This window comes from Camarhynchus parvulus, chromosome 13 (assembly GCF_901933205.1).
Source record: "Camarhynchus parvulus chromosome 13, STF_HiC, whole genome shotgun sequence".
Taxonomy (NCBI): domain Eukaryota; kingdom Metazoa; phylum Chordata; class Aves; order Passeriformes; family Thraupidae; genus Camarhynchus; species Camarhynchus parvulus.
Window position 1 is genome coordinate 2,040,570 of NC_044583.1, and position 27,996 is coordinate 2,068,565.

General features: G+C 59.5%; 2 protein-coding genes across 2 annotated transcripts; one reads left to right on the plus strand and one right to left on the minus strand.

Moving 5' to 3' along the window:
- Positions 1-486: 486 nt before the first annotated feature.
- ARAP3 (ArfGAP with RhoGAP domain, ankyrin repeat and PH domain 3) lies at positions 487-25,615 on the plus strand. Its single transcript, XM_030957667.1, is given in 35 exon segments — positions 487-637; positions 2,276-2,795; positions 2,798-3,344; positions 3,932-3,987; positions 4,215-4,288; positions 5,070-5,140; positions 9,944-10,213; positions 11,600-11,669; positions 12,090-12,210; positions 12,410-12,597; positions 14,053-14,159; positions 14,262-14,461; positions 14,610-14,695; positions 15,521-15,703; positions 15,915-16,077; positions 16,373-16,504; positions 16,577-16,733; positions 16,861-16,963; positions 17,166-17,364; positions 17,446-17,509; positions 18,323-18,486; positions 18,629-18,841; positions 19,634-19,739; positions 20,214-20,361; positions 20,518-20,586; positions 20,877-20,951; positions 21,060-21,174; positions 21,847-21,975; positions 22,145-22,278; positions 22,420-22,502; positions 22,710-22,745; positions 23,196-23,259; positions 23,353-23,490; positions 23,770-23,808; positions 24,442-25,615. Coding segments are annotated over 34 exon segments (5,352 nt in total). The 5' UTR covers positions 487-637; positions 2,276-2,314; the 3' UTR covers positions 25,009-25,615.
- On the minus strand, positions 25,555-27,879 carry LOC115908820 (proteinase-activated receptor 3-like). Its single transcript, XM_030957684.1, has 3 exons — positions 27,771-27,879; positions 25,898-26,913; positions 25,555-25,608 (listed from the first exon to the last, which is right to left on the minus strand). The coding sequence occupies exons 1-3, from the start codon at positions 27,877-27,879 to the stop codon at positions 25,555-25,557; spliced, it is 1,179 nt and encodes a 392-aa protein (XP_030813544.1).
- Positions 27,880-27,996: the final 117 nt, after the last annotated feature.

The window sequence follows — 27,996 nt, forward strand, 5'->3', positions numbered from 1 at the left end:
AGCCAGCCCTGCTGGGGCTCTTTCAGGAGGTGTTGTGTTAAAAGCAGCTGGGCCAGGCTGTGCTGAAAGCTCAGGCTCCTTGCAGGAGGGGATCCCATTGGATGTCCCTGTTCCACGCCAGCCCCTGCTGCCATCCTGCCCCTCAGCTCACCCCACATCCCCCTGCCCATGGGGCACCAGAAGTGGGATGAGGTGCAGCATTCCCGGCATCCCCACAGCACAAAGATGTTGATCTTCCCAAAATTTCACCCACCCAGCCCCCCAAGTGCCAGCCCTCCCATTCCCATAATCAGCATGAATATTTTATCCTGTTTTCCTCAGTTCAGCCCCAAGGAAGGCAGAGCCTGGCTGGGGGACAGGACCCAGCACAGCCGGGGCAGCGTCATGCCTGGAAGGGACAGGACAGAGGGTGGGACAGGGATGGGGACCAGAGGGCTGGCCTGGAGGAGGGACCGGCAGTGGGAGGCGCAGGCTGGGTGTTGCGGAGCCCGCGGCAGTTCCTGCACGGGACTGCCCTGGCATCCCCCCGGAGCCCAGAGGACACTGCCAGCCACCGTGCTGCCCCAGCAGAGCCAGGACACTACCACCCACCGTGCTGCCCCGCCGGAGCCAGCCCGGGGGCTGCGGGCCGCCAGAGGTGAGTGACAACCGCGGGGATGGCAGGAGAGGGATGGGACAGGTTTGGGCACGGTGGGGAAGGGCCAGGGCTGGGACAGCCCGTGCTCACTGTGCCGGCTGGGCAGGGGTTTGTAGGCACGGGGATGGTGCCCACCTGCCCGTGAAGTGTCACTGTCCCAAAGGGCCACAGCCCAGCACGGTGCCCGGCACGGTCCCGGAGCCCCAGGCACAGGGAGGTCTCAGGTGCCATCTCCTCACTGGAGAAGCCCCAGGCAGGGCAGGCAGAGGGCAGAGCCGGCTGCAGATCCCTCAGGGCGATACAGGCATGAAAAAGGGGGAAACTGCCCCATTTCGGCCCCAGCTGCTGGGCAGAAGTGGGTACAGCCCTTTAACCCTGGGGCACAGACACGCAGCCCACATCGCATGGGGACATCGCTGCCCTGCTCTGCCTTTTCTGTGTGGGACATCTCTGTCCTGCTCTGCCTTTTCTGTGTGGGACATCTCTGTTCTGCCTTTTCTGTGCGGGACATCGCTGCCCTGTTCTGCCTTTTCTGTGTGGGACATCGCTGCCCTGCTCTGCCTTTTCTGTGTGGGACATCTCTGTTCTGCCTTTTCTGTGCGGGACATTGCTGCCCTGCTCTGCCTTTTCTGTCGGTCCTGCACAGCCTGACAGCTGCCCTGTGCCCTGTCCCAGTCCCTGCCTTGGCTGTCCCTCCTCCTCCTCGCTGACAGCGTCCCCCACGTGCTGCCGGGGACACCGCAGCCTGGCAGGGCACCCGGGCAGGCCTGGCCCGGGCAGCGGGGCCGTGCCGGGCACGGGGGCTCAGCCCGGCTCTCCCGGGCCGGTTTCGGGACGCGGCGCGGCGGGAGGGGGCAGGGGATGCGTGGGAGCGTGCAGGCAGCAGGAAGGAAGCCTGCGCCGAACAATAGAGGGAAATGGAGGAACTGGAAAAAGAGCCAGTGGCAGCACCGTCAGCACAGATGGTTTAGCGCGGAGCTGCGTGATTCATGGGAAAAGGCCCTCAGCAGGCTCTGTCCCGGGCTGTGCCGCAGAGTCACCTCGGGCTGAGCGTTCCTGGTGGCGCCCGAGCCCGGCCGTGCCTCTGCGGCGATGCGCGGGTGTGTGGGTGGGTGGGTGGGTGGGTGGGAGTCTGTCCCCCCTCTGTCTGTCCGTGAGTCATGCTGACCTCTCCCATGCCCTCGCCAGCAGTGAGAGAGAGAGATTATGGTCTGGCCCTTCCGGCCGCAGAGCCCTCCCCGCGCTGGCCGGCACAGGAGCTCATCATCCCCGGGGAGGGGCCCGCGGCTCCCCCGCTATCTGCCCGGACCTCCCCCCACCACCGGCGGCTGCGCGGCTCTGCCGGCCCCGCGGAGCGTCCCGGAGCTCGGCATCTGCCCCAACCCTGCTCCTCGAGAGCTCCCGGAGCCTCAGTCCCTGCCCGGGCTCGGTCACGGCTCCGGAGCCCCGGGGAGCGCTGCAGAGCTGGGGAACAGCAGGACTGGGGCTCCCGGAGCTGGGAGTGGGAGGTGAGAGACTCTGGGGACGGCAGCGAGGTGTGGGCACCTCCAGGAGCATCCCGCGCCCTTCACGGCAGCTGCACCCACCCCCTTCCCCTTCCCGCCGCCTCCTCAGCCCCTCTCTCCCCTCCTCGCACAGATGATGGGCTGAGCATCCGTCCGGAGGCACCCCAGGGCCATGAGCTCCCCGTGCGGGCCTGACTCGGATATCGCGGACTGGCTGGCCAGCATCCACTTGGAGCGCTACCGGGATGTCTTCAAGCAGCACGGATACCACGTGGCCAGAGATGCCACCTCTCTGGACAGCCACCACCTGCAGCAGATCGGCGTCACCGCCACCGGGCACCGCAAGCGCATCCTCACCCTGGCGCAGCAGACTCGGCTGCTGAGCCAAGCCCGGGGCAGAGCCGCGGCAGGAGATTCCCATTGCCGGGGCACGGAGGTGCTGGATGCCCCCCAGGAGGGCAAGGATGCCATGAGAGCAGAGCCGGGAGGGACCAGCGACGCCTTTGGGACGCAGCCGCGTGTCACCGTGCCCAGCCGGGCACCGCCTGGAGACAAGGACGCTGCTCCTCCCGCCTCGAAGCCGGTTCCCAAGCCCAGGACGGTTTTCCCTCGCTCAAAGGCGGAGCAGGGATCAGTGCCCGTGGCCCCGGCACGCCCACGGTGCCAGCGCACGGCCCGGGCAGCGAGCGGGCACCGTCAGCCTTTGTGGTACTGGAGGGGTTCGTGCCAGGGGAGAGCTGCACGGATCTGGAGAGCCCGGAGGCGGCTCCGGGGGCAGCTGTGACCATGGGCGCGATCGCGTCCCGGCTGCGAGGGCGGGACAGCGCCCGGGAGGAGACCCGGCCGGCCCCGAGCCACGGACAGACCCTGGAGACAGCGGAGAACAGACAGACATGCCCCCCGTCCGTGCCCAGCGTGCCCCCACGGCACGGGCACAGGGCCCTGGCGGCCGAGCCCAGCCCTGGCAGTGCCCAGCAGGCTCCCCCGGGCAGGAGGGAGCCCTCGCCGTGCCCCAGGGCAGCGTCCTGTGAGCCGGGCTCGGGGCAGCCCCGGCTGCAGATGGTCTCCAATGTCATCTACGAAGGACTCGAGCGGCCGGCGGCAGCGGCGGAGGAGCCGGGAGGGGAGGAGGGGCCCCGGGGGGAGGGGGTCCCGCCGCCCCCCGCCCCGTGCCCGCAGGAGCAGCCCCGGCCGGAGGACAGGTCTGAGTGAGCCGAGGCTTTCCCTCGGCGCTGAGAGAGGGGGGCAGAGCAGGCAGAGATAAGGGTGCGGAGACCCCCCCAGCCCCGGGACCCACCCCAGAGCTGGCCCTGCTGCCCCCAGGTGCTCACCAGCCCCTTTCAGCACCCTCCCCGTGCCTTCCCCGGGCTCTGGATACGGCAGCTGGGATCCCTCTGGGATGACAGGACAGCCCTGGGCCCCCGATGGCTCCTTGCGGATGCAGGGAGGGGCTGCTGCCCTTTCTGTGCCCCTCTGGCAGCAGGGCTGGGGGTCCCCAGCATGCTGAGGGGTGGCTGAGTGAGGTTCTGGGGCTGCTCCTGCTGGGAACGGGGTGGGAGATGTCAGAGGAGGGAGATGCTGCGGTGGGAAATGGCCCACAGCCCCAGCAAACATCCCAGCAGTGCCAGGGTGGGAAGAGAAGGGAGCCAGGAGGTCACCGGGAGCGGGGAGGGGACGCTGCACATTCCAGGGGACAAAGCCGGGCTCGGGAGCAGCGTGCAGCGTTCCTGCCCAGCCAGACCGGACACCAGGGCCCCCAGTCCATAACCCCTGTCCTGTTTCCCTGCAGTCCTGGCTGGCCCGGCGCCCTGCCCCCCATCCCGCAGAGACCCACCGGCAAGCCAGGTGAGAGCCCCGGGGCACAGCAGGGACATCGGGGTGCCCGGGAAGGGGGAGGGGTCACCCACACCCCCTGCCTCACCCAGGGCCGGGGTGTCCATGCAGAGCACAGCCCCTGTGTCACTGTGTGTGTTGGGGGGCACTGTGGTGGGCTCGGGGTGCCCCCAAGGGCTGGCAGTCCTGGCTGCTCTCTGCCTGCCCTCTGATGCTTTCCCTGCCCTCTGTGCCCGCAGAGGGGAATGATCCGCCCATCACCCCCTACAGCGAGACCATCTTCGGCCACGTGGGCCTGCCTCGGGAAACAAAGGTGAGGGGACACTGGGGGGGGCTGTCCCCTGCTGTCACCCTGCAGCCCAGCAGTGCTGCAGAGCCCGGAGCTGCAGCTGGTGAGGCCACGGTGCCCAGCAGTGCCCAGGGAAGGTTCATCCCCCCAGAGGGTGCTGGCACTGCCCAGGCTGCCCAGGGAATGGGGGTTTAGCACGGCTTCCCAAGGAATGGGGATGGATGCAGGAGTTCCACCAGCCCAGCAGGCACAAAGGGCTCGTGGCAGGAGTTCCACAGTGCTGGGAATGTTGGAGGGCACAGGGAGGGAGCAGCTGGACTGGGTGTACAGCAGGGAGCAGGATTTAGCATTGGGGATCTGCCTGCCTTCCTTTTGCTGCACGTGAAGAGGGGCAGGAGGTGATGCCAGGGGTTTGGAGACGTGTGGTGGTGGCCTGTGTGACATTCCCTAGAGCAGGGAAGCCCTGGCCTTTGTGCCATCACTCAGGACTGGCTGAGCCTCGGGCTGCTGCTGGCCATGGGGCTCCTGAGCACTCCCAGAGATGCAAACCCCAACACCCCTGGGTGCCCCAGAGCTGGGCCGCCAGAGCTCCAGGAGCCTTTGGACACCAGGGATGCACAGGGGGGACTGCTGGGGGGTCTGGGCAGGGCCAAGGGGCTGGGTTGGATGTGTCCTTCCAGCTCAGCAGATTCTGTGATGTTGGGTCAGGGTCACAGGCTGAGCCCCTGCACTGAGGGCCAGGCAGGCTCAGGGGGTCTGCGATGGGACACAGGGGACAGGAGATGTGACCATTGTCTCCTCCCAGGCTGTTGGCAGCTCCTCCGAGCAGAGCTACGAGGCCGTGTCCGAGCTGGAGCTGGAGAGGGAAGGCTGCAGGTAGGGATCAGCTCCTGGGGCCTCAGGGGCTGGGCTGGGGACAGGGGACAGGGCACAGCCCTGGGGACAGCCTGAGGGGGGGCAGGGGACAGGGCACAGCCCTGGGGACAGCCTGAGGGGGGACAGCCCTCAGGGCACAGCCCTGGGGACAGCCAAAGGGGGAATGGGGGTTTTACCCCACGGCAGAGCTGATCAGGAGCCGCTGGGATGGTGACAGCACAAGAGCTGATGGGTTTGGAGATGAGCAGGACCTGTGCTGGTGGGAGATTTCTGGGGCAGCCCCAGGGGCACTGCACGCCTGTACACCCAGAGGAACCTGGTTTGGCCTCTGGGAACAGAGAAACACCATGGAGGACGGGGATTACTCAGAAATTAGCTGGCTCCAAGCTCCAGATGAGGGGTTGTGCAATCCCTGAAGGCTCCAGCAGCCTCAGAGCAGCATCTGCTGCTGCTCAGGCACTCTGTGGTGGACGACAGTGAAATTGTGAGGGGCACCTTTAAAACACTTTTGAAATGTACTTTCCATAACTCCTGATAGCATCTCAGAAAGAGGAAGGAAAGCTGCTCTTCCCATTTCGGATGGGGAGGGTTCCTTTTCCTGTGTTGCTCAGTGAGGAGGAGGTGAGCTGCAGCTCTGTGGCCTTCAGCCCTGCTGTGGCCTTGCTGGCCAGTGTGTGTCCCTCTCCTGCCTGGGGACACTCCCAGTGCCTCTCGTGCCCAGGGTGTGTGGCATTGTGGTGGCACCTGATCCATGGCACGGATCACAGCCACGGATGGGGAACTGCAAAGTTTCCTCCCCTGTGATATTACACACTTCTAATCAAGTACACACCCGCAATCCCAGTGCTGGCAATCAGTTGTGGAAGCCTTTTCCATGGCCTCAGGTCACATGCAGTGCTCTCCTGGGGGTCAGAGTCTGCCTGCACAGAAAGTCTAAAATCCTCAGCATCCAGAGCTCCAGCACCTGGGAACTGCTGTTTTGTACACAGAAACACTGCAATCTGAATACAGAAATACTGAAATACTGTGGAGCCTCTGAATCAGCTCAGAGGGGGGCTGGGCACTGACCTGTCTGCATCCAGGGCCTTCCAGGGACTGGGATCCAGAACATCCCAAGGGAAGTGGCCAGGCACTGGCAGCTGTGGGGTTTTGCAGCTGGCCTTGCTGAGAAGAGGCAGGATGTGACCATCAGCGCTGGCAGGGACAGCAGTTCAGGGTTTTTTCTCCCAGCCCAAGCAGGGCTGGGGTGTGGAGAGTGGAACAGGAGACAGAAAAGCCCTGAGATCCTTTTGCAGGAGGTGAGGCTTTCTGTTTCGGAGTGGATGTAGGTTGTTATTGGGATTAGGCTGATTAAGAAGGAGGTTTTGGCTGTGTTTGTAACTGTCAGACTCCCTGACTCCATCACCCCCCCCAGCCCCGCTGGTCCCAGCCCATTCCCTGGAGCAGAGCTGTGGGGTCCTGCTCAGCTGCTGGGGGGCTGCTGGCCAGCCCTGGCCCAGCTCTGCTGCCTCTGTGGCACCTCCTGATCCTCCCCTGCAGCGCTGGTGTTTCTCCACTCCTCATCCTTGTGTCACTGGGAATGACCAGCCATCCTCTGCAGCCCACCCATCCACTTGTCATGGGAAATATTTCCCAGTCCCAAACCTCAGAGAGGCCCTTCTGCCCCTTTTCCTACCTGTGGTACCTCCTCTTGCCCAGGTCTGGGGGAGCTTTGTCTGGCCCATGCTGCTCCCTGGCTTGGATGTGGCAGTGGCAGGGGTGAGCAGAGCCACCTCACCTGCAAGAAAATACCCTCAGAAAGAGGAAGAGAAATGCAAAACTCATGCAAACTGGGAGCTGAGGGTGCAGCAGGTGGGATTTACTTGCTCTGAGTCTGAGCACCTGCATCCACGCTGGTGATGCTCAGCCCCACAAAGTGCTGGTGCCCTGCTGCAGCCCCAGCAGGACAGAGAGGTGGCACAGCGTTGTCCCTGTCACCCCAGGGAGCTCAGGGGACTGGGTCACACTCACCAGGCACCGTGGGTGGGCTTTGCTTGTCCCTGCCAGATGCTCAGTGCCCTCTGTCTCTTTGCAGCTCCATTGACTGTAAGGCCCGGCTCAGGAAGGGGCTGCCGTGGATTTTTTCCCCGTTTTCCTCTTTTCCTGCCCCATTCCGTGGGTCTGCCTCCCTCTCAGCCCTGGCACTCAAGGCTGCTGTCTGTCTGTCTGTCTGTCTGTGACTCAGAGTCCTGCAGCCTCACCGTTCCCTGTCCAGTCCTTCCTGAAGCATCTGCAGACAGGGCTGGCATTCCAGCCAGATGAGTCACCGCGCCAAGGCTCTGTTGTGTTAATTAAACAGCGATTTTCCTTGTGCTCCGAGCCTCGAGGCCAGCCAGGGCCATTTCTTGTCTTTCCTGGGCCGTTTTCCCTCTCCATCCCCTCCCCAGCCCCGGCACTACCCCGTTTCTCTGAGCAGACCCAGCTGGGATGGCTCCAGCATCTTCCCAGGCAGATTTTGGGCTTGCTCCTGTCCCTTGTGGATCAGGGACAACTGATCCTCAGAAGGTGCCTGTCCAGGGCCTGTCCTAGGATGAGGCAGTGCCTAAATCCAGGTGTTGGGAGAGTTTAGGAGTGTTTGGGGTCCTTCTCCTGGTCCTGAAGCTTCTCATGAACTTACACTGGAGACATTTTCTCACATTCTGTGGGTTTCTTCTCCAAAAATGTCTCCATCTCCAAGGAGGATTCCCACAGCACTCCTGCTCCTCTCCCACGTGGGTCTGTCCCTTGCTCCTTGGCTTTGTCTGGTGTCCCCTCTCGGGTTGCTGTTGATAATTGCAGCCCCAAGATGTGCAGGATGTCTCTGCTTCAGCCCGCACGGCTGAAGAACAAGTCAGAGCTCTTCAGTTTTCAGTCTTGAATTTGTTTATTAATTCCTATCTATAAAATTTTCTCTCTGCCCAGCTGAGATCTGCTCAGCAGGGCAGCCACAGGCACTCTGACTGCCCCTGAGGCGATGTTGTCCTTTTATACTACAAACTATGTATAACATATTTACACTTAATTCCCAATACCTATCACCTGTGTTAGACAGTGAACTTCTACTCTGAACCAATCCCAAAGTGCCAACATCACAGCAGAAAATGGAGAAAAAGAAGAACAAGAAGAAAGGCTGGACACGCCCAAGTTCCTCCATCTTGTCCCCAAAACCCTCATACCAAAGATCAAAAATCTACTTTTTCACCCTGTGATCATTTTGTTATTGCACTATTCAAACCTCTGTGACTTTCATGTCCTCATACAAAGCTGGTAATTTGCTCCAGGGGTCAAAATCAAACCCCCAGGTGCTCTGGACTGTGTGCCAGGATCTCTGAGCCCCCGGCGGGGTCCTCAGCAGCTCTGGACACAGAGGGATGCACTGAGTTCTGACAGTCACCCAGCTCCTGAGGCTGAAGCAGTGATGGCCAAGAGAGTCCTTCCAGTTCTCCTCATGACCCTGCCCCATCACCCACCCTGTCCCCTGGAGATGCCCAGTTTGCACAGGTTCTCCTCAGACAGAAGCTGGGACAAGCCTTGGATCATCCTTGTTGCCTCTTTAGGAGCCTTCTCTTTGCCCTGGCATTGGATTCCTCAGGGGAATGTGGCGTGGATGCTCTCCTGGGGGTGCTGGGCTGTCCCAGGAACTGCCTTCCTCCCATCACCATTGCACCTGGGCAGGTCCCTGTGACCTCCTGGGACTGTCAGACATTTTCCAGCACATTTCCTTTCCAGGGAAAGAAAAACTCTGGCTAGAGAGGGCTGATGGGAAGGGGCAGGCTTTGCAGTTTATTTTTATAATTTCCTTTTATTGTTATGGGCTGGAGAGCCCCAGCAGGGCTGGCTGGGGGTTTAGCACGGCTTCCCAAGGAATGGGGATGGATGCAGGAGTTCCACCAGCCCAGCAGGCACAAAGGGCTCGTGGCAGGAGTTCCACAGTGCTGGGAATGTTGGAGGGGCACAGGGAGGGAGCAGCTGGGCTGGGTATTGAGCACAGAGCAGGATTTAGCATTGGGGATCTGCCTGCCTTCCTTTTGCTGCACGTGAAGAGGGGCAGGAGGTGATGCCAGGGGTTTGGAGACGTGTGGTGGTGGCCTGTGTGACATTCCCTAGAGCAGGGAAGCCCCGGCCTTTGTGCCATCACTCAGGACTGGCTGAGCCTCGGGCTGCTGCTGGCCATGGGGCTCCTGAGCACTCGCAGAGATGCAAACCCCAACACCCCTGGGTGCCCCAGCCAGGCCAGGCTGAGGCCAGGAGCAGTGCCAGGTGTCCCCAGACAAGGTGGCACTGCCCAGGAGCAGTGCCAGGTGTCCCCACATGGGGTGGCATTGCCCAGGAGCAGTTCCAGGTGTCCCCAGATGGGGTGGCATTGCCCAGGAGCAGTGCCAGGTGTCCCCACATGGGGTGGCATTGCCCAGGAGCAGTTCCAGGTGTCCCCAGATGGGGTGGCATTGCCCAGGAGCAGTGCCAGGTGTCCCCAGACAGAGTGGCACTGCCCAGGACCGTGCTGTGCTATCGAGCCAGGAGCAGTGCCAGGTGTCCCCAGATGGGGTGGCATTACCTAGGAGCAGTGCCAGGTGTCCCCAGATGGGGTGGCATTGCCCAGGAGCAGTTCCAGGTGTCCCCAGACAGAGTGGCACTGCCCAGGACCGTGCTGTGCTATCCAGCCAGGAGCAGTGCCAGGTGTCCCCAGATGGGGTGGCACTGCCCAGAAGCAGTGCCAGGAGTCCCCAGGCATTGCCCAGGTCCATGCTGTGGTGCCCAGCTCCCTCCCAGCCCCTCTTGCCTCAGGACCAGCAGCGAGTGCAGCAGCGAGGGCCGCAGTGAGGATGAGGAGGGCCGCAGCCGGCTCATCGAGCGCATCGCCCACAGCGACACCGAGGGCTATTCCATGGTGGAGGTGCCGCGGGCCCAGGGCTCCCCGTTCAGCCTGCCCGCCCACCTGTACCCCGACGAGCTCCTGGACGACCTGACCATCTCCCCGTACGCCAGCTTCACGTCGCTGTGCGAGCCACGGCCCACCATGCTCAGCGGCTGGCTGGACAAGCTGTCCCCTCAGGGGTACGTGGGGCTGCCGTGGGGTCACAGCGGGATTTGGGCTGGGAGGGGCCTTAAGATTGTGTGAATTTTCCATCACTCAGGGTCACCAAGTGTGGTGGTGTTCACAGGGGTCCCAGGAAGAGGGGAGAGATGAGGATCTGACTCCATGTTTCAGAAGGAATTTATTATTTATTTATATATTTATATATATTATCGATTTTTCTATATTTATATATATATTTATATATTTAATATATTTATAATCATTATGATTATTTACATATTTAATATACATATTATTATTTGTGTATATATTTCAGAAGGAATTTATTATTTATTTATATATATATTATAGATTTCTTATATATTTATATATAAAAATATATATTTATATATTTAATATATCTATAATTATTATAATATTATATGTAATATATAAATATAAATTTATTATTATTTATATATATTCAGAAGGAATTTATTATTTCTTTATATATTTACATATATTATATATCTTTATTATACATTTATATATATTTTAATATATAAATATATATTTATATATATTTAATTTATTTATAAGTATTATAATTAGTTATCTATTTAAGGTATTTATATATTTATTATTATTTATATATTTCAGAAGGAATTTATTATTTCTTTATATATTTGTATATATTATATCTCTTTATTATATATTTATATATAAATATATATTTTATATATTTAATACATTTATAATTATTATAATTATTTCTGTCTTTAATCTATTTATATGTATTTATTATTTATATATATATTTCAGAAGAAATGTATTATTTTATTATAGATATTATATTAAAACTATACTAAAAGAATAGAAGAAAGGATTTCATCAGAAGGCTTGAAAGGAAGGCAGAGAATGGGATGATAACAAAAGTTCCTGACTCTCAGAGAGTCTGAGCCAGCTGGCTGTGATTGGCCATTAATTAGAAACAACCACATGAAACCAATCACAGATGCACCTGTTGCATTCCACAGCAGCAGATAATCATTGGTTACATTTTGTTCCTGAGGCCTCTCAGCTTCTCAGGAGAAAAAATCCTAAGGAAAAGATTTTTCATAAAACATGTCTGTGACATTGAGATCATCTCGTTCCACACCCTGCCATGGACAGGGACACCTTGCACTATCCCAGGTCCCGTCCAACTGGCCTGGAGCACCTCCAGGGATGGGGCAGCCCCTGTAGGTAAAGCCCCCTTGGGCAAGGTGAGGTGGCTGCACGGGTCACTGTGCTCCCCGTGGAAGAGGAACCTCCTGGGGCCCCAGCTGTGCTGCAAGGCCCTCTGTGCAGCTGTGCCTGGGAGGAGGAAGGGTCCATGAGGAGCAATCATCCCCTTCCCAACAGTTTTTCTGCCATCCCAACAGGAACTATGTCTTCCAGAGGCGCTACGTCCGTTTTGATGGCAAGAACCTGATGTACTCCAGCAGTGAGAAGGTACCAAGGGCACAGGGGGGCAGGGTGGGGAGGCTGAACCTCGACACCACCTGGGGAGCTGCCACATCCCCTTGGCCTGCCCTCGTCCTTCTGGAAGGAGCCAGCAGTGCTCTGCCATCACCAGCGTGGAGCAGCCGATGCCTGGCAGGCTCCCAGCACAGCCTCAGCCATGGGAGCCCAGGAGAGCAAGGGGTCCCTCTGCCAACAGGGAGCAGGAAAGGGGAGGTCCTGCTGGAAACAGGGACAGCCATGGATCCACCCCTTCCCGAATTCCCAGCACTCACCTGGCTGCTGATGCCTGCAGGCTGTGCTGTGAGGCAGCACCAGCAGAGCACCCAGGGGATGTGGAGGATGTGCCAGGTCATGGAGGTGCCCTGTGGGAAGGGCAAAGGGGGTAATCCCACCTGGGGCTCGTTCCAGGAGCCCTATCCCAAAGGAGTGATCCCGCTGTCTGTGATTGAAATGGCTCGTTCCACCAAGGACAACAAGTTCCAGGTCATCACCAGCCATCGGATCTTTGTTTTCCGTGCTGAGAATGAGGGTGAGTGACAACCTGGCCCAGGGCCCAGCAGCCCTAAGGACCCATCCCTGCCTCCCTTCTCCAGGCAGAGCACCCTACAGGCAGCTCTCATCCCATCCCCAAAACATCCCCTGCCTCCCTGCCTACCTTCTGGGTGCTCTGCTCCGTGCCAGGGCTGTGGGGAAGGGCTCAGCCCCGCTCCCTCCTGCCTGGTCCCCAGCCCAGAGGAATGAGTGGTGCTCCACGCTGCAGAAGAAGGTGATGGAGCAGCGCCTGGTGGGGTCCCGGCCCCGGCCTGCCAACACTGCCCACTGCCAGAAGTCAGGAACCCTGGAGCTGAAGGGCCACAAGTCCAAGGTTTTCGCAGCCCTGAGCCTGCCTGAGATGTGGCTGTACAAGAGCGAGCAGGTTTGTTGCCAGACCGCTTCGTGGGATGAGAGGGATGGAGGGAGCTGAGCCAGGACTGGTGCCAAAGGGAGAGCAGGGAGGAAATGGGTGGGCAGGAGAAAGGGAATGGCAGTGCAAGAGGCTGGAGATCCTGCCCAGGGCAGCAGTGAGGGGTACCAGGAGTGGACACCCCTCCCAACCTTCTCACTATCACCAAACCATCATCATCTCCACCAGGCATTTTGGTCTTGGTCACACCAAGCATCCCAACACATCCCAGGACAGCTGGATCAATGGCAGCAAACACATCTGCTGCAAGGGACACTCACAGGGACAGCTGGTCCCTGTCACCTCCCACGCTGCTGCTGTTGCTGCCCACAGAACACCTCACTTCCTTCCTGCTGAATTTTCTTAGCACCCCTGGGTTTTTTTCCATCACTTCACTTCTAGGTGCCTGCTGTGCACTAAGCAGCGTCAGCTCTGAGGAGTTGGCTCAGGTTAATATTTGTTTTCTGAGGGTCCCTGACTTGAATCCCCAAAAGAAAGGGACCTGGTGTCTTGGTTTGAACAGCCAGGTGTTTGCTAAGGAAGGCAGGAACCTCCCTTGATATGGAAAATGCAAACCCCCTCCCTACAAGTTATTGTAATTTTGAAATTAAGGGGCTCTCAGGCAAAGAGATGAGAATAGGAATAATGGTTCTTTATTAGGGAAGAAAATAAAAATAAAATTAAAAATGCAGTAATACAAAACACCCCTGCCAGAGTCAGAGCAGTCCCTGTCCCCTGTGTGTCAGGGGTGGCACAGCCCCATCCCATGGGGGCTCAGCCCTCCTGCAGTGCCAGCTGTGCTGCTGCTGGAGCAGGGATCCTGCACAAGGGGGGAGTTTTCCTCTGCAGCTCCAGGGCTGCTGGAGATGGGCCTGGGCTCCCTCTGGCAATGCAGGGCAGCAGAAAGCTGCTCCTCTGGCAATGCAGGGGGCAAAGGCTGCTGTGCTGCTCCAGGCTCAGATTGGATCCAGGTAGGAATGCTTGGCTCCTCCCCTGGGCACAGCATCTCCCCATGGGATGCTGGAATTGGATCAGCCCTGCAGGGACACTCAGTGGCCATGGACAGCAGAGATCTCCTGCAGGGAGGGTTGGCTGTGGCAGAGATAAAGAAAACTTGATGATAAGATAATGATAACTGCTCCATCTCTAATGGATGGGAAATAGAATACACAGCCCCAAACCACATCTTGCATCCCAGGACACCTGGGTATCCACATTTCAGGGGCTGTGGACAGAATCTGCCTTTCATTTGAAGGTGTTTGCAGGGTGCTTTATGTCAGATGAGAGGTGGTTGAGGAAGCAGCAGGGGTTTGTCCAGGCAAAGCAGGGACGGGATGCTGGGGGTGCCGTGGCTGCAGCCCCAACCCCACAGGCGTGCCCTGGGTGGTGCCCAGCAGAACCAACAGCGCCGTCACCCTGACTTTGCAGTTCTTCAAGATGGGCATTGCCATGTGCTTCATCGAGATGCGCGGCTCCACCATCCGCGAGGCCAAGAGCCGCAGCTTCGAGCTCATCACCCCCTCCAAAACGTTCAGGTATGCTGGGATCCAGGGGGATAAGCAGGGAGGAGCAGCCTGGGGCTGGGCTGGGCGCTGGTGGCTGCAGCCCCTGAGCTCTGGCTGTGCTGGTGCTCCCAGCTTCATGGCCGAGTCGGAGCGGGAGAAGCGGGAGTGGATGGAGGCGCTGCAGGAGGCCATCGCCGAGATGCTCTACGACTACGAGGTGGCAGAGAAGATCTGGTCCAACAAAGCCAACAAATACTGTGCTGACTGCTGGGCTCAGAGCCCTGACTGGGCGTCCATCAACCTGTGCGTGGTCATCTGCAAGCAGTGTGCAGGTGGGACAGCTCCTGGGGGGCACAGGGGCATTCTCGGGGGGTGGGCTGGGCTGGCCTGGGCAGGCATGATCTGCCTGGGGTGTGGGCATAATTTGGGAGGCAGTTCCCTGGGAGGATCAAGGGGTGCTGACTCTTCTGCTCCCTGCAGGGCAGCACCGCAGCCTGGGTTCCAACATTTCCAAGGTGCAAAGCCTGAAGCTGGACACCAGTGTCTGGTCTAATGAAATCGTGCAGGTGAGGCACTCAGGGTGCAATGAAATCGTGCAGGTGAGGCACTCAGGGGTGCAAGGAAATCACGAAGGTGAGGCATTTGGGGATGCAATGAAATTGTGCAGGTGAGGCACTTGGGGTGCAGTGAAGTTGTGCAGGTGAGGCCCTCAGGGGTGCAAGGAAAATGTGCAGGTGATACATTTGGGGGTGCAATTAAATAGTGCGGGTGAGACACTTGGGGTGCAAGGAAATCATGAAGGTGAGGCACTCAGGGGTGCAATGAAATTGTGCAGGTGAGGCACTCAGAGGTGCAATGAAATCATGCAGGTGAGACAATCAGGGATGCAATTAAATCTAGCACATAAGGCACTCAGGGGTGCAAATGAAATCATGCAGATGAGACACTCAGGGGTGCAGGGAAATCATGAAGGTGAGGCACTCAGGGGTGCAATGAAATCGTGCAGGTGAGACACTCGGAGTGCAGTGAAATTGTGCAGGTAATAAGCTCGGGGTGCAATGAAATTATGCAAGTGAGGCACTTGGGGGTGCAGTGAAATTGTGAAAGTGAGGCACTCAGGGGTGCAATGAAATCATGCAAGTGAGACAGCCATAGGTGCAACGAAATCCTGCTGATGAGGCACTCAGGGTTGCAAGGAAATTGTGCAGGTGAGACATTTGGGGGTGCAATGAAACCGTGCAGGTGAGGCACCCAGGCATGCTGTGCTCAGGGGCCAGGCTGCTTCTGGCGGGGCAGCATCCCCAGGGCCTCCCTCAGGATGCAGGAACACTGGGAATCCTGCTCCTCCTGCTGACCCTGGTGCTCCCCATGACCACGGGACTCTCCCACAGCTCTTCATCGTGCTGGGCAATGACCGAGCCAACCGGTTCTGGGCTGCCAGGCTCCCCGCCAGCGAGGCCATCACCCCGGAGAGCGGCGCCGAGCAGAGACGGGAATTCATCGCCCGCAAGTACCGGGAGGGACGGTACCGCCTGCCCCACCCCCAGCACGGCACTCAGGAGGAGGTGCTGCAGGTAGGGGACACCTCCAGGTGCTGGGAGCCGCCCCAGAGCTCCTGCTCTGAGGTGCCAGCCCCTCCTGCCGGGCTGCGTGTGCTCACTCCCTCATGCCAGGCAGATTTTGAGAGGTTGTGCCCCGGTTTGGCTGCCTTGGAGCAGCCCTGGGAGGGAGCTGGGCTCTCCATGAGCCCGAGCAGGGTCCCTAAATGTGCCTGTTTCACCGCAGGCGCTGTGCTCTGCAGTGGCAGGACCAGCCCTGCTCAAGACCATCCTGCAGTTCTTCTCATCCTCGGAGGCTGCTCTGGCCTCTGACCCTGCTGCCAGCGAGGCGGCCCCGGGGGCCGACCTTTGGTGGGGACCAGAGAGCAAAAGGCCCAGGAACCTTTCAGGTAAAGAGGGGCCTCGAGCTTCATCTGGCTCTGGTGGAGGAAATTCCTCTTTACTGCTGGCCCTGCCCCTCCTGGCACAGCCCAAGGCCAGGGACACTCAGGGTGTCAGGTGTCGTGGCTCCCTGGGGAACTTGCCCTGTTGAAGGATTCCCCTGGAATCTCTGATTAGTGGGTTCCTCTGGAGTCCTTTTTCAGAGAACCCCGTTGCCTACACCTGCATGAGGGGGATCTCCCTCTGTACCCACATTTTGGTGGGTTCCTGCTCCCACCCCACCCTCCGTACTGTGTCCCACAGGGAGCCCCCGCGCACAGGACCCCGGCCCCGAGGGTGTCTACAACGAGATCACCCAGCCAGTGACACACAGCGGGTACCTGTACCGAGCCACGGCCCCCCCGAAGCTCCCAGGGGCCAGGAAGAGCAAAGAGGGTGAGTGTGGGCAGCGTGGGAGGGCAGGCAGAGGGTGCCCAGCCCAGTGCCACTGAGCCCCTGTTCCTGCAGACTTCCAGCGCACGTGGTGCTCCCTGGAGAGAGCCCTGCTCTTCTTCGAGACTGAGAAATGCACTGAGCCCCTGGGCCGCATTGACAGCGGGGATCTCCTCTCCCTGGGGGTCAACAGAGCCCACCAGGCACTCACCAGCCCTGGTCCCACTGAAAGGTACCCCCAGCCATGCCCCCAGTCCTGCTCAGAGAGTGTGGGGCACACAGGCAGCAGGGCTGGGCTCCCTGCTCTGGCTCTGGGGGCAGGGACAGGGTTGCCCTCATGGCTGCTTCATCCTCTGCAGGTTTCGCTTCACCCTTGAGCTCTTCCTCACTGGGGAAAAAGTGCAGCAGCTGGGAACTGATGGGCCCGAAACGCTGCAAGCCTGGGCCAGTGCCATCGGCAAGGTGAGCCAGCCCCAGCGTGTCCCCAGACTGTCCCTGCTCACCCAGTGTGATCCCTCACAGCTCCCCATGCCCTTCATCCGCTGTGGGAAGCACTCTCCTCCCTTTCCAGGGCTCCTGTCCTCCCTGGTGAGCTGCCCCCATCCTCATGGGGGTCAGCTCTTGGGAAGTCTTTCCCCCACTCATCTCCCGTTCCATCCCACAGTGGTTCACCCCCGTGAGCTGCCACTGCCTGCTGGGCTACGAGTTCCAGCGCGTGGGCCAGCTGCGCTACAAGTGCATGCTGAACCCCGAGCGCTGGCAGAGGGCCTTCTTCATCCTGCAGAAGAGCCACCTCTTCATCTGCCCCGCCGAGGAGGATGGGGCTGAGGACAGCATCAACCTGCGGCGGCTGCAGGAGCTCAGTGAGTGCCGGCAGCTCAGAGGGCCCGGGATGGGCACTGGCCCCGCGTGGCTCTGACCGCTCAGCTTCTCACCCAATGCAGGTCTGGTTCCCCCCACAGACACCCCGGAGAAGAAGGAGCTGCTGGTCCTGGTGGAGATGGGGAGGTGAGTCCTGGCCGTGGGGGTGATGGGGAGTGAGCCAAGCAATCTCAGTTTGCTGCCCTGGGTAAAGGCACTTTGGGATGTGTTGGGACTCGGGTGTTTGCTGGTTCTTATCTATGCCACAATCTCACAAATGTGAGTTCTACAGCACTTCACTCTAGCCAACTAAAAAATGGACACTAACAACACTCTAACTAAAAACTGGAGCTCCATCTCTCTCTCTACCAGGTCTTTTAAGCATAAACTGTCCAATTAAGAAATGACACCTAAATTATTTTTACTTTTAACGCAATAACCAACCACCCGTGGCCCGCAGTGCAGACTTCTTTATCCAATTACACAAAACCACCCAAACCCATGGAGAAGAAGAAGGACCAGCCACGACCCTAAAACTTCCATCTTGCTTTATATATATTACTATACCCTAAAACCCCAAACTCTAAGTTTTCCACCCTGTGATATTACACACTTCTATTCAAACTCAACACCCACAATCCCAGTTCTATCATTCCATTTTGGAAGCCTTCTCCACGGCCTCAGGCCAAATGCAGTGTTCTCTTGGGGGTCAGTGCCTGTCAGCACAGACAGTCTGAAATTCTCAGTAGCCAGGGTTCCAACAGGGATGGGCCAACGCTGATCCCAAATCCCTGGTGGAGAAGTTACAGGGGCAGCAGGGCTGTGACTGAGGGCCTTGCAGGGGTGTTTTGGTGGGGTAGGGTGTCCCTTGGCTCAGCCTGGCTCCCTGTCACAGGCAGGAGGGATAACCTGCCCCTGGGACTACCCTCATTCCCTATTTTCTGCCCTTGTTGTTCTCAGGACATTTTACCTGCAAGGCTTGTCGCGGGCAGACTCGGCAGCATGGTACAGTGACATCCAGGCGTCAGCAGGGGGCCGGGGCAACGCTCTGAGGGACCAGCAGCTGAGCAGGGGGGACATCCCCATCATCGTGGACTCCTGCATCGCCTTCATCACCCAGTACGGTGAGCCCAGCATGTCCCAGCACCCTCCAGTACCTCGGGATGGCCAACAATCCAGGCAGGAGGCACCGCTCCGGGGCCACCAGCTCCATGAGGGATTCTCTGAGCAGGACCCGGCCCCTGTGACCCCGTGTCCCTGTCCCAGGGCTGCGGCACGAGGGGATTTACCGCAAGAACGGAGCCAAGTCCCGGATCAAGGTACTGATGGAGGAGTTCCGGCGGGACGCCCGCAACGTCAAGCTGCGCATCAGCGACAACTTCATCGAGGATGTCACCGACGTGCTGAAGAGGTTCTTCCGGGAGCTGGAAGATCCCATCTTCACCCTGGAGCTGCACCCGCAGTGGAAGGAGGCTGCAGGTACCTCCTTCACCCAGCCCTGCTCCACGCTGGGTTCACTGTGTACCCGACAGGGGTAGGACGGTCGGGATGGACGGAGACAGGAGATCTCTGCAGCCAGGTCAGGAGCTTGGGGTTTATTGCAAAGGGCCTGGGTGCAGGGCCCTGCTGGGAGCTGCCAGCCACAGCTCAGAGCAGGCTGAGAGAAGAGAGGGGGAGAGAGGATGAGAGGGTAAGAGAGTGAAAGGGTGAGAGAGTAAAAGGGGGAAGAGCGTAAAGGGGTAAAAGAATAAATGGGGTAAGAGAGCCAGGTTCCCATTCCAATACCATAAATCTTCTTCTGTGTTGAATGTTCTAATTCTCACTAACCAATCTAGTACAAGATACAAATCCTACAGCATTTCCATACAGCCTATAAGAATCATTACATTACCACACTGTGTTACATTTTAAACCCTAAAAACTCCTCTTTGGGCCCCTTCTGCCAAGCTGTAGGGTCTGCTCTGACCCTTGGGCCTGTCTGCAGGCAGAGGGTGTTGTTCCATCAAAAGGGGATTACCTTCAGCCAGCCACACCATTGTTTTCCAGTTGTTCAGTAACTGAGGTATCTCAAAGCTTGCTTTCATTTCAATCTCACAGTTTCTATATTCTCAAAATCTTTTGCCTGGCAATCATATTTATAAGGCTTTCCTGTTTCACCTTCCCCACACCCTGGGGCCAGTGTTCCTCTGGATGGGTCCTGGTGCCAGCCTTGGTCCTGTGTCACCTCTGTATCCGCTGGGTTCAGCCAGGATCTGGTTTTCCTCTCCCCAGAGATCTCCTCGAAGCCGCAGCGCTTGGAGCGGTACAAGGAGCTCATCCATCGCCTGCCTCGCCTCAACCACAAGACCCTGGCTGCGCTCATCGGGCACCTCTACCGGTCAGTGGGGCACCCCAGTCAGGGTCCCCTGGTCCAGCCAGCCCTGTGGGGTCTCCCTGCTGCCCAGGGAGTGCTGGCTCCTATCCCTAAGAGACAGGGAGGGTCCATGCCCTGCTCCACCCACACAGCTGGTGCTGGGACACCTTGAACATTGCCAAAGTCATCCTGCAGCAAGGGGGAGCGACAGGAGGTTTGGGACTAGGGGACATCACCCTGTAGGATGTAAATGTCATCCAGCGCCCCAAAAAGACAGAAAACACTCAATTCCCATCATGAGTCAGAGTTTGAGTTAGCGCCACTGTCTGGTTTGATGTCAGAGGGAAGTTCTGAAACAGGAACTGCCCAGTTTGGAGTTCCCACTGCTGAGGGGCTGGGGACATCCAGGCTGTTTGTATGAGGCAGAGGAGAGTGGCTGGGACTGAAACCCCACCCTGAGCAGGACCAGCCCCCTCACCTGTGTGCTCCTTGTGCCAGGGTGCAGAAATGTGCAGACCTCAACCAGATGAGCACCAAGAACCTGTCGCTGCTCTTCGCACCCAGCCTCTTCCAGACCGACGGCAAAGGGGAGCACGAGGTCAAGGTGATGGAAGATCTCATCGACAACTATGTCAGCATCTTCAATGTAAGCAGGGCTCTGCAGCGCCCTCCACGCTGGCTCTGACCCCTTGGATCCCCCCATAGCCCCACCTCTGCCTCCCCCTGCGTCCCCCCACCCTGGCCCTGTGTCCTCAAGCCAGATCCCACTCCACACTGACCCTGTGCACCCTTCCTCTGGCAGATTGATGAGGATCAGGTATCCCAGATGGATCTGGAGAACAGCCTGATCACCACCTGGAAGGACACCCAGGTACTGGGAATGTGATTGTTGGCCCCCACCACATTGGGGACCATTGGGCTGGGGGGACTGGCTGGAGGATGGGGACACTCCCAGCTGCCCACCATGGATTCCTGCTGTCCCGTATCCACATTTGGGAAGGGATGTTCCCCCTCTTATCTCCCCTGTGCCCACCACCCTGAGGCTCCTGCCTGGGGGAGGAGCAGCCCCAGTTTCCCAGGACACCATCTCCAGCCCCGGGAAGGTGGGATGTGCTCAGCACCCACACCAACACCTCACCAATGCCACCACTCTCCCCACAGCTCTCCCAGGCAGGGGACCTCATCATCGAGGTGTACCTGGAGCAGAAGGTGTCCGACTGCTGCGTCACCCTGAAGGTGAGTCCCAGAGCAGGGCTGTGCCAGAGCACGTGGGGAGGGAGCTCCTGGCTCCCCTGGGACCCGTCCTGCACCACCCACTGCAGCTCCCCGTGTGTCCGGCCCCAGGTGTCCCCCACGATGACAGCAGAGGAACTGACCAACCAGGTGCTGGAGATGCGCAACGTGCCTGCCAGCCTGGACATCTGGCTGACCTTCGAGGCGCTGGAGAACGGGGAGCTGGGTGAGCACGGGGGGATGGCCCAGGGTGTGCTCCTGGCATGGCCAGGCTGGTGAGGGGCAGGCATGGGGGACAGCGAGCCAAAACCACCTAGAACAAGAACCCACCAACCGCAAACGAGTCTTTGCTACAACAGTAGTTCTAGCTCAACTATTCATCCTCTTAGCCTTCTGGGCCTCAGAGCTAAATACCCTTTTACATTGCATTCGAAGCCACCCTAAACCCCACCCTCATCCTCATCACACAATGAGGGAACCAACCAGAACGCCTAAACACTGGCATTTACCTCCTATTTTATACACTCACCAGCTCACTCCCACTACTAATTGCTATCCTCCACCTGCACAATCAAATTGGTACGCTGTACTTCCCAGTACTCAAACTTTCACATCCTACATTAAACTCCTCTTGATCAGGCCTGGCCACAAGCCTAGCTCTTCTACGAGCCTTCAGGGTTAAAGCCCCCCCTGTACGGCCTGCATCTGTGACTGCCTAAAGCCCACGTAGAAGCTCCCATTGCCGGTTCCATACTGCTAGCAGCCCTGCTTCTAAAACTTGGAGGTTGTGGTATTATACGAATCACAATCCCAGTAAACCCAACATCAAACCGCCTTTCTGGTGGTGGCAGAGAGGACAGGAACTGGCACGGTGGTGAGAGTGTCCCTGTGTCCCCAGAGCGGCCCCTGCACCCCAAGGAGAAGGTGCTGGAGCAGGCCTTGCAGTGGTGCAAGCTCCCGGAGCCCAGCTCTGCGTACCTGCTGGTGAGGAAGGTTCCCATCGGCGAGGGCAGCTGTCTCTTCACAGGTAAGGTGGGCACACAGGGACCCAGCCCCTCGGGGTGTCCCCAGAGGGGGACAGCTCTGCCTGAGCTTCCCCTTGCAGCCATCAGGGGCACATCACCGATCCCACAGTGGGGTCCCCCTGCAATGCCACCCTGCCAGCCACCTGAGCCTTCTGTCCCCACACTGCACAGGTGCCAAGCGTGAGACCCCCAAGTGTGGCCTGCTGAAGTGCCGGGAGGAGCCCCCCAAGCTGCTGGGGAACAAGTTCCAGGAGCGTTACTTCGTCATCCGGGACAGGAGGCTGCTGCTGCTCAAGGAGAAGAGGGTAGGGGGGATGCTGTGGGATGGACCTCAGCCCCAGGGTTGGCAGGAGGAGCCTGGGGACAGCAGCAGCACAGTGGTGGCTGTTCTCCTGGCAGGGAGGCTGGCACCGAGCCGGGCTGACCCACTGGATGTCCTTTCCCAGAGCGCCAAGCCGGAGCGTGAGTGGCCCCTGGACGCTGCCAAGGTTTACATGGGCATTAGGAAGAAGCTGAAGCCACCAGCTCAGTAAGTGGGACCTTCCCAGGCATGGCACTGGGGCAGATATCCATCCCTCAGTGCCTGCTCCTGGCACCCAAACCCAGCTGCTGGAGTACACCTGGACCCAAAGCCTGTGCCTGTGGGGCGAGCTCAGCCCCCTGCCCCACTGCCCAGAGACCCCAGGCTGTGTCTGAGCTTGGCAGTGCTGCCCTACAGCCTTGTGTTCTTTTCCAGGTGGGGTTTCACGCTGACCCTGGACAAGCAGCAGCTGTGAGTACCTTCCCTTGCCATTCCGGGGCTGGGGGAGGTTGAGATCTGTCCCCGGTTTTAGTGGGGCAGGACAGCCAGGGGCAGTGGTACAAGGCCCTGGGGTCAGGGCAGAGCTGGGGCTATTGAGAGGCAGAGTGGTGGGGACACATTGTCCCTGGCATAGGATGGGAGCCAGGCTCCAGGGGCCACCCATGTCTCTGCCACACAGCCTTCCTGCCTCCCCACCCAGCCCAGCACCCCTGGGTGGTGCTGGGTGCCCTAAAAGCTCCCACCTTGCCCTAAAGCAGCAATTTGGGCACACAGAGATTTTCAGAGATTTAGCCCTGTGGGGTGTAGATGAACCTGAGAGCCCCAAGCTCACAGACAAGGTGACAAGGTGACAAGGTGACAAGGGGACATGGGCCCCACTGCCCCCATTCCCTGGCAACTTCTCCACTATTTGCTCTGCAGGTACCTGGTGTGCTCAGGGCAGGCCGAGCTGTGGGACTGGACCACCAGCATCCTCAAGGCTCAGGTGGGTGCAGGCTGGCGGTGCCACCCAGCTGGGCAGGGCTGGCAGGGGGCTGGCAGGGCCTGACCCCCGTGCCCACCCTGTCCTTGTGCACAGCACGATGACCTGCGCCCCGTGGTGCTGCGCCGCCGCTCCTCCTCCGACCTGGCCAAGCAGAAATTCGGGACGATGCCACTGGTGCCCCTGCACGGGGACAGCACTGACGCCACCATGCTCTCTGCCAACCAGACCCTGGTAAAGCCCCTGCAGCTCCCCCTGCCCACAGATGCTCCTGCACCCATCCTGGTCCTTGTACCCGCCCCAGGACCCCGTGCCCACCGCAGGGCCGGAGAGGCTGGCGCCCCGATGGGTGCTGTGTGTGCTGTGTGCCATGCTCGTGTCCGTGCCCGTGCCCGTGGCAGCTCTCCGTGCCTGCAGGCTCCTGCAGCCTCTGCCCTCCCCTGCCCACCCAGGCAGCCGTGGCCCTGCTCTGTGCTCTCCGTGCTCACCCCTGTCCGTCTCCTCTGTTTCTAGCGCCGCCTGCACACGCGAAGGACTTTGTCCATGTTCTTTGTAAGTACCTGCACACCTGGAGCACCTGCTGCTGGCTTTGCACTGTGCCAGGGCTCACCTGCAGCATCCCACGGGCGTTCAGAGATGTGCCCACCTTGTGTGGCAGACGAGGGGGTGCCCACTGCTCTCTGTGTTCCCTGCCTGGGGATGTGGGTCCCTGCATGGTCCCAGTGTGGGTAAACAACAGCACACGAGTCCAGCCCAGTTCCCAGAGCCTCTCCCGTTGGGCACACAGTGCCCATAGGGTATCAGTGGAAGAAATGTGAGGAAAGAGGTTTAGGTGTGCCTTGCCATCAGGTTATTTCCAAAAAGGCCACGGAGCTGAACCTCATCTCTCCTTTGTGCTCTGCATGGGATCCACCTGCCCGCCCCACCCTGAGCGCTCTGCCAAGGGGTGCTGGGCTGGTGGCATGGACCATGCCCAGGCAGGGACCAAATCTCCACTTCCTCAGCCATGGGGAAGAAAGGGCAGCAGAAAGGGACCTGGTGGAGGGTGGGTCCACTGCAGGTACAGCCCCATAGTGAGGGACAAGGATCCCCAGGCAGTGCAGGGAGGGCAGGGTGAGGGGGGACAGAGGGGTACAGCTGAGCTGTGTGGGCAGTGCCCCTCACCCTGCCCCCTGCCCTCCCCAGCCCATGAAGATCCACCAGGACTCCCTGGAGGAGCAGCAGGAGAAGGAGGCAGACACTGATCCTGTCTATGAGGAAGTGGGGAACTTCCCCGAGCTGGCGGCGCTGGACCTGGGGCAGGGGCTGCTGGCAGAGCTGGCGGCCGTGCCCCCCGTGGACAGGTCCAAGAAGCCATCCCCGTTCCCTGAGGAGCCCCCAGGCACCGCCCTGCGCTCCTCACTGCCTGCCAACCCAGCCCAGAGGGTGACAGGGCCCTCTGTCACCAAAGCCGTGTCCCTCGAAAGGGGCTTGAACCTGGAGAGCAGCAAAGCCCCGAGCCCGGGGCTCAGACCCACCAAAACGTCCTCTCTGGAGAGGAACATGGAGCCTTCCCTGGTGCTGGGCAGGGACTGGGAGCAGGCAGCCACCCCGGGGAGCAGCCCCACAGCAGAGACCTCCCTGGAGCTGCCCAGGAAGAGGAGCTTGCAGCCTCCCTCTCCCATCAGTGACAAACTGATGCAGGAGCTCAGCAGTGTCATCCTCAGGAAGAGCGATGGCCAACCCCCCGGGCCTGGCCAGCCGGTGACGTGACCCGCTGTGCCAACGGGGTGGCCACCAACCTGGGGTCAAGTCGTGCCCATCGGTGGCAGCGATGATGGGTACCCCCGTGGCAGAGGGGATGGTACCCCACACTCCCACATCGTGGGAGCCCCACCCTGCTCCTCCTCCTCCTCATCCCGGGGCCAGGCTGGCATCGGGAACCAAAGGGACAAGTGGTGACCAGGATGTTGGGGTGTGGTACCCCCTCGTGGGAGGGCTGGGACTGCTGCCACCCACTGTGCCCTTGCTCGTGGGTGGCACATCTGTCATGGAGCCCAGCACCGAGGGACACAAGTAAAGGGGAAAACAAAACAGGAGCGTGGTGCCCACGTGTTTGGCAGCACGGCACCGTGCCAGGCAGGGGGCATGGGGTGCCTGCCAGCACGGGGGCACGCAGCATGTCCCCTCCAGCTCTGGGCCTGCGGGGCAGGGCCAGGACACCCAAGCCATCCCCCCTTCCCTTCTTGCACCCACTGGGGCATACTCTGGGGGGACAGGGGGAGCAGCAGGAGCAGGGCTGGCCGTGTGTGCCTGGCGTTAGTCCCAGCGATGGAGGGCAGCCCCTCCTCTGCGAGGGTGTTTGTACCTTTTCTGCCACCAGCAGGGAGAAATAAAGGTTTATTTGTACTCTGGAGGGTTTGGTCACTGCAGGGGGAGCGGTGAGGGATGCCAGGGTCTGGCAGGTGGGGAGATGGGGGTGCCAGGCACCCAGCTGAGGGTCCCATGGGATTGGGCAGTGCTGGTGTCATCAGGGGGGAAAAACTGAAGCAAAATCCTTGTGAACCTCAGATCCAGATGGGATTTTTTACCTGAGTCTATTGTCAGCCCTTCATGATGGGCACGCTTCAGGCTCCCCTGTCCCTGGGGCAGGGGGGACAGCCTGGCAGCCCTGGCTCTGCTCACTGGACCTCAGGGGCAGGGCTGTCTTCTCTGTGGACCTCCCTGATGAGGCCTCGAGCCCCCGCAGGCAGCGGCCTCCTGCATCCTGGAGCCAGCCCCGAAAATCCCGGGACACGTAGAAGTAGATGAAGGGATCAAAGCAGTTGTTGCAGGCGCTGAGCACCAGGGCCAGGGCGTAGGAGATGTAGGTGCCATTGTTGCAGCCCGTGGGCTCCAGCAGGTGGTGGATGAAGAGCAGCACGTTGCTGGGCGTGAAGCAGAGGATGAAGACCAGGAGGACCAGGGCCAGGACACGGATCACCTGCCCGTGGCTCCCTCCCTTGGCCAGCAGCCGCGCCAGGATGCAGCTGTAGGAGATGATCATGAGCACGAAGGGCAGGCCAAAGCCCAGCCCCACCAGGAACAGGAAATAGTGGCCAAAGAACCTTTGGGTTTCCTTTTCTAGCACATCGTGGCACGTCGTGATGTTGAGGCTGGAGATATCGCGTGTGTGGGAGCGCAAAAGCAGAGGGCTCATGCCCAGCCCCACCAGCAGCCAGATGCCCACAGAGATGCCCACTTTGCCTCTCGTCCAGCTGGAGCCCTTCCACAGGAAGGGGTGTGCCACGGAGATGTAGCGCTCCAGGCCGATGCAGGTGAGGAAGAGGATGGAGCTGTACATGTTCCCGTAGAAGAAGGCCACCATGGCACGGCACGGGTAGTCCCCAAAGGGCCAGTGGTTGCCCAGGATGTGGTAGGAGATCTTGAAGGGCAGCAGGAGGACAAAGAGCAGGTCGGCCCCAGCCAGGTTGAGCAGGAAGACGGCGCTGGAGCATCTCCTGAAGTTGGTGGCCAGGACCCAGCAGGCCAGAGCGTTGGCTGGCAGCCCCACCAGCAGCACCAGGGAGTAGAGGGCAGGCAGGAGGCGGGTGCTGAGGGTGCTGTTGAGAAAATCTTCCTCGGAGGCCTGGGAGCACACGTTCTTCTCCTGGGGAGTGAGGGGCAGCAGGGCCCGCCCTTTCTTGTTGGGCACTGCGGGGACACAAGGGGGCACAAGGCATCGGGCTCAGCCGAGGGCAGGAGCTGCCACCCTTCCCTGCAGAGCCACCACTGCACACAGGAGGTGGCATCTCCCTGTCCCACGGCAGGGGAGCCCCCAACACCCTGCAGAGCTGTGCCCCGTTCTGTGCCAGCCACCACCACAGCGGTGGGTGGGTGTCCTGCTCTGAGCCTGGATGGGCTCTGCTCCCACAGCCCTGGTGCTGCTGGTGTCCCTTGGCCTACCCAGCCCGGCACAAAGGGACCAGGAGGGCAGCACGGGGCTGGGATAGTCCCAGCCGTGTCCCCAGCTCAGCTCCCCACCACAGACAGAGACATCTTCTCATCTTCCTGTGGTCAGGGGATTTTCGTTGCATGCAAAGAACTAAAGTGAAGAACAGGAAGGTCCCAGGACACCAGAGAAACAACCCAGGATCAAATCCCTTTTCTGGCTTGCTCAAAAAAGAAACCAGACAGGCTCTGCACGAAACCCCAGCTGCAGAATTTCTATCCTGATGGTCCCCAGAACACCCCAGCCCGGGGGGCTTTGGTTACATCCAACACATCTCCCACAACCTCTGCCCCCTCTCCACATCCAGGGGATGGAAAATTCAGGTTACAAGAGCAGCAATCTGAATTTTGCTGCCAAAAGGGGAAATGCTGGCTGGGTTTCAGGTCTTCACTCAGATTCGCTATGTGGACACCGAGGGAAGGCAGCAGAGCAGGGCCCCAAACTCTCACCATGTCACCCAGCCATCACCTCCAAGTGTCACAGGACGTGATGTTGGGGTGTCCCAGTGAGGTGTCCCTGCCCTACCCCATCACCCCAGACCCACCGAGGCACTCACCTGAGGAGGGATGTGCAGCAGAGCCAAGCCAGGCGCAGCTGAGCAGGATGGTGACACAGGCAGCAGCAGAGGCAGGTGACAGCCCCCGCCAGGACATCTCTGTGGAGTGCCCGCTGTGCCAGCTGGGTGTGCACCAACGGCACAGGGCTGGTGACACGGCGGGGCTGTCACCCGTCCCTTTCCCTGCTGACACCCCACCGTGTCTCCACCACGT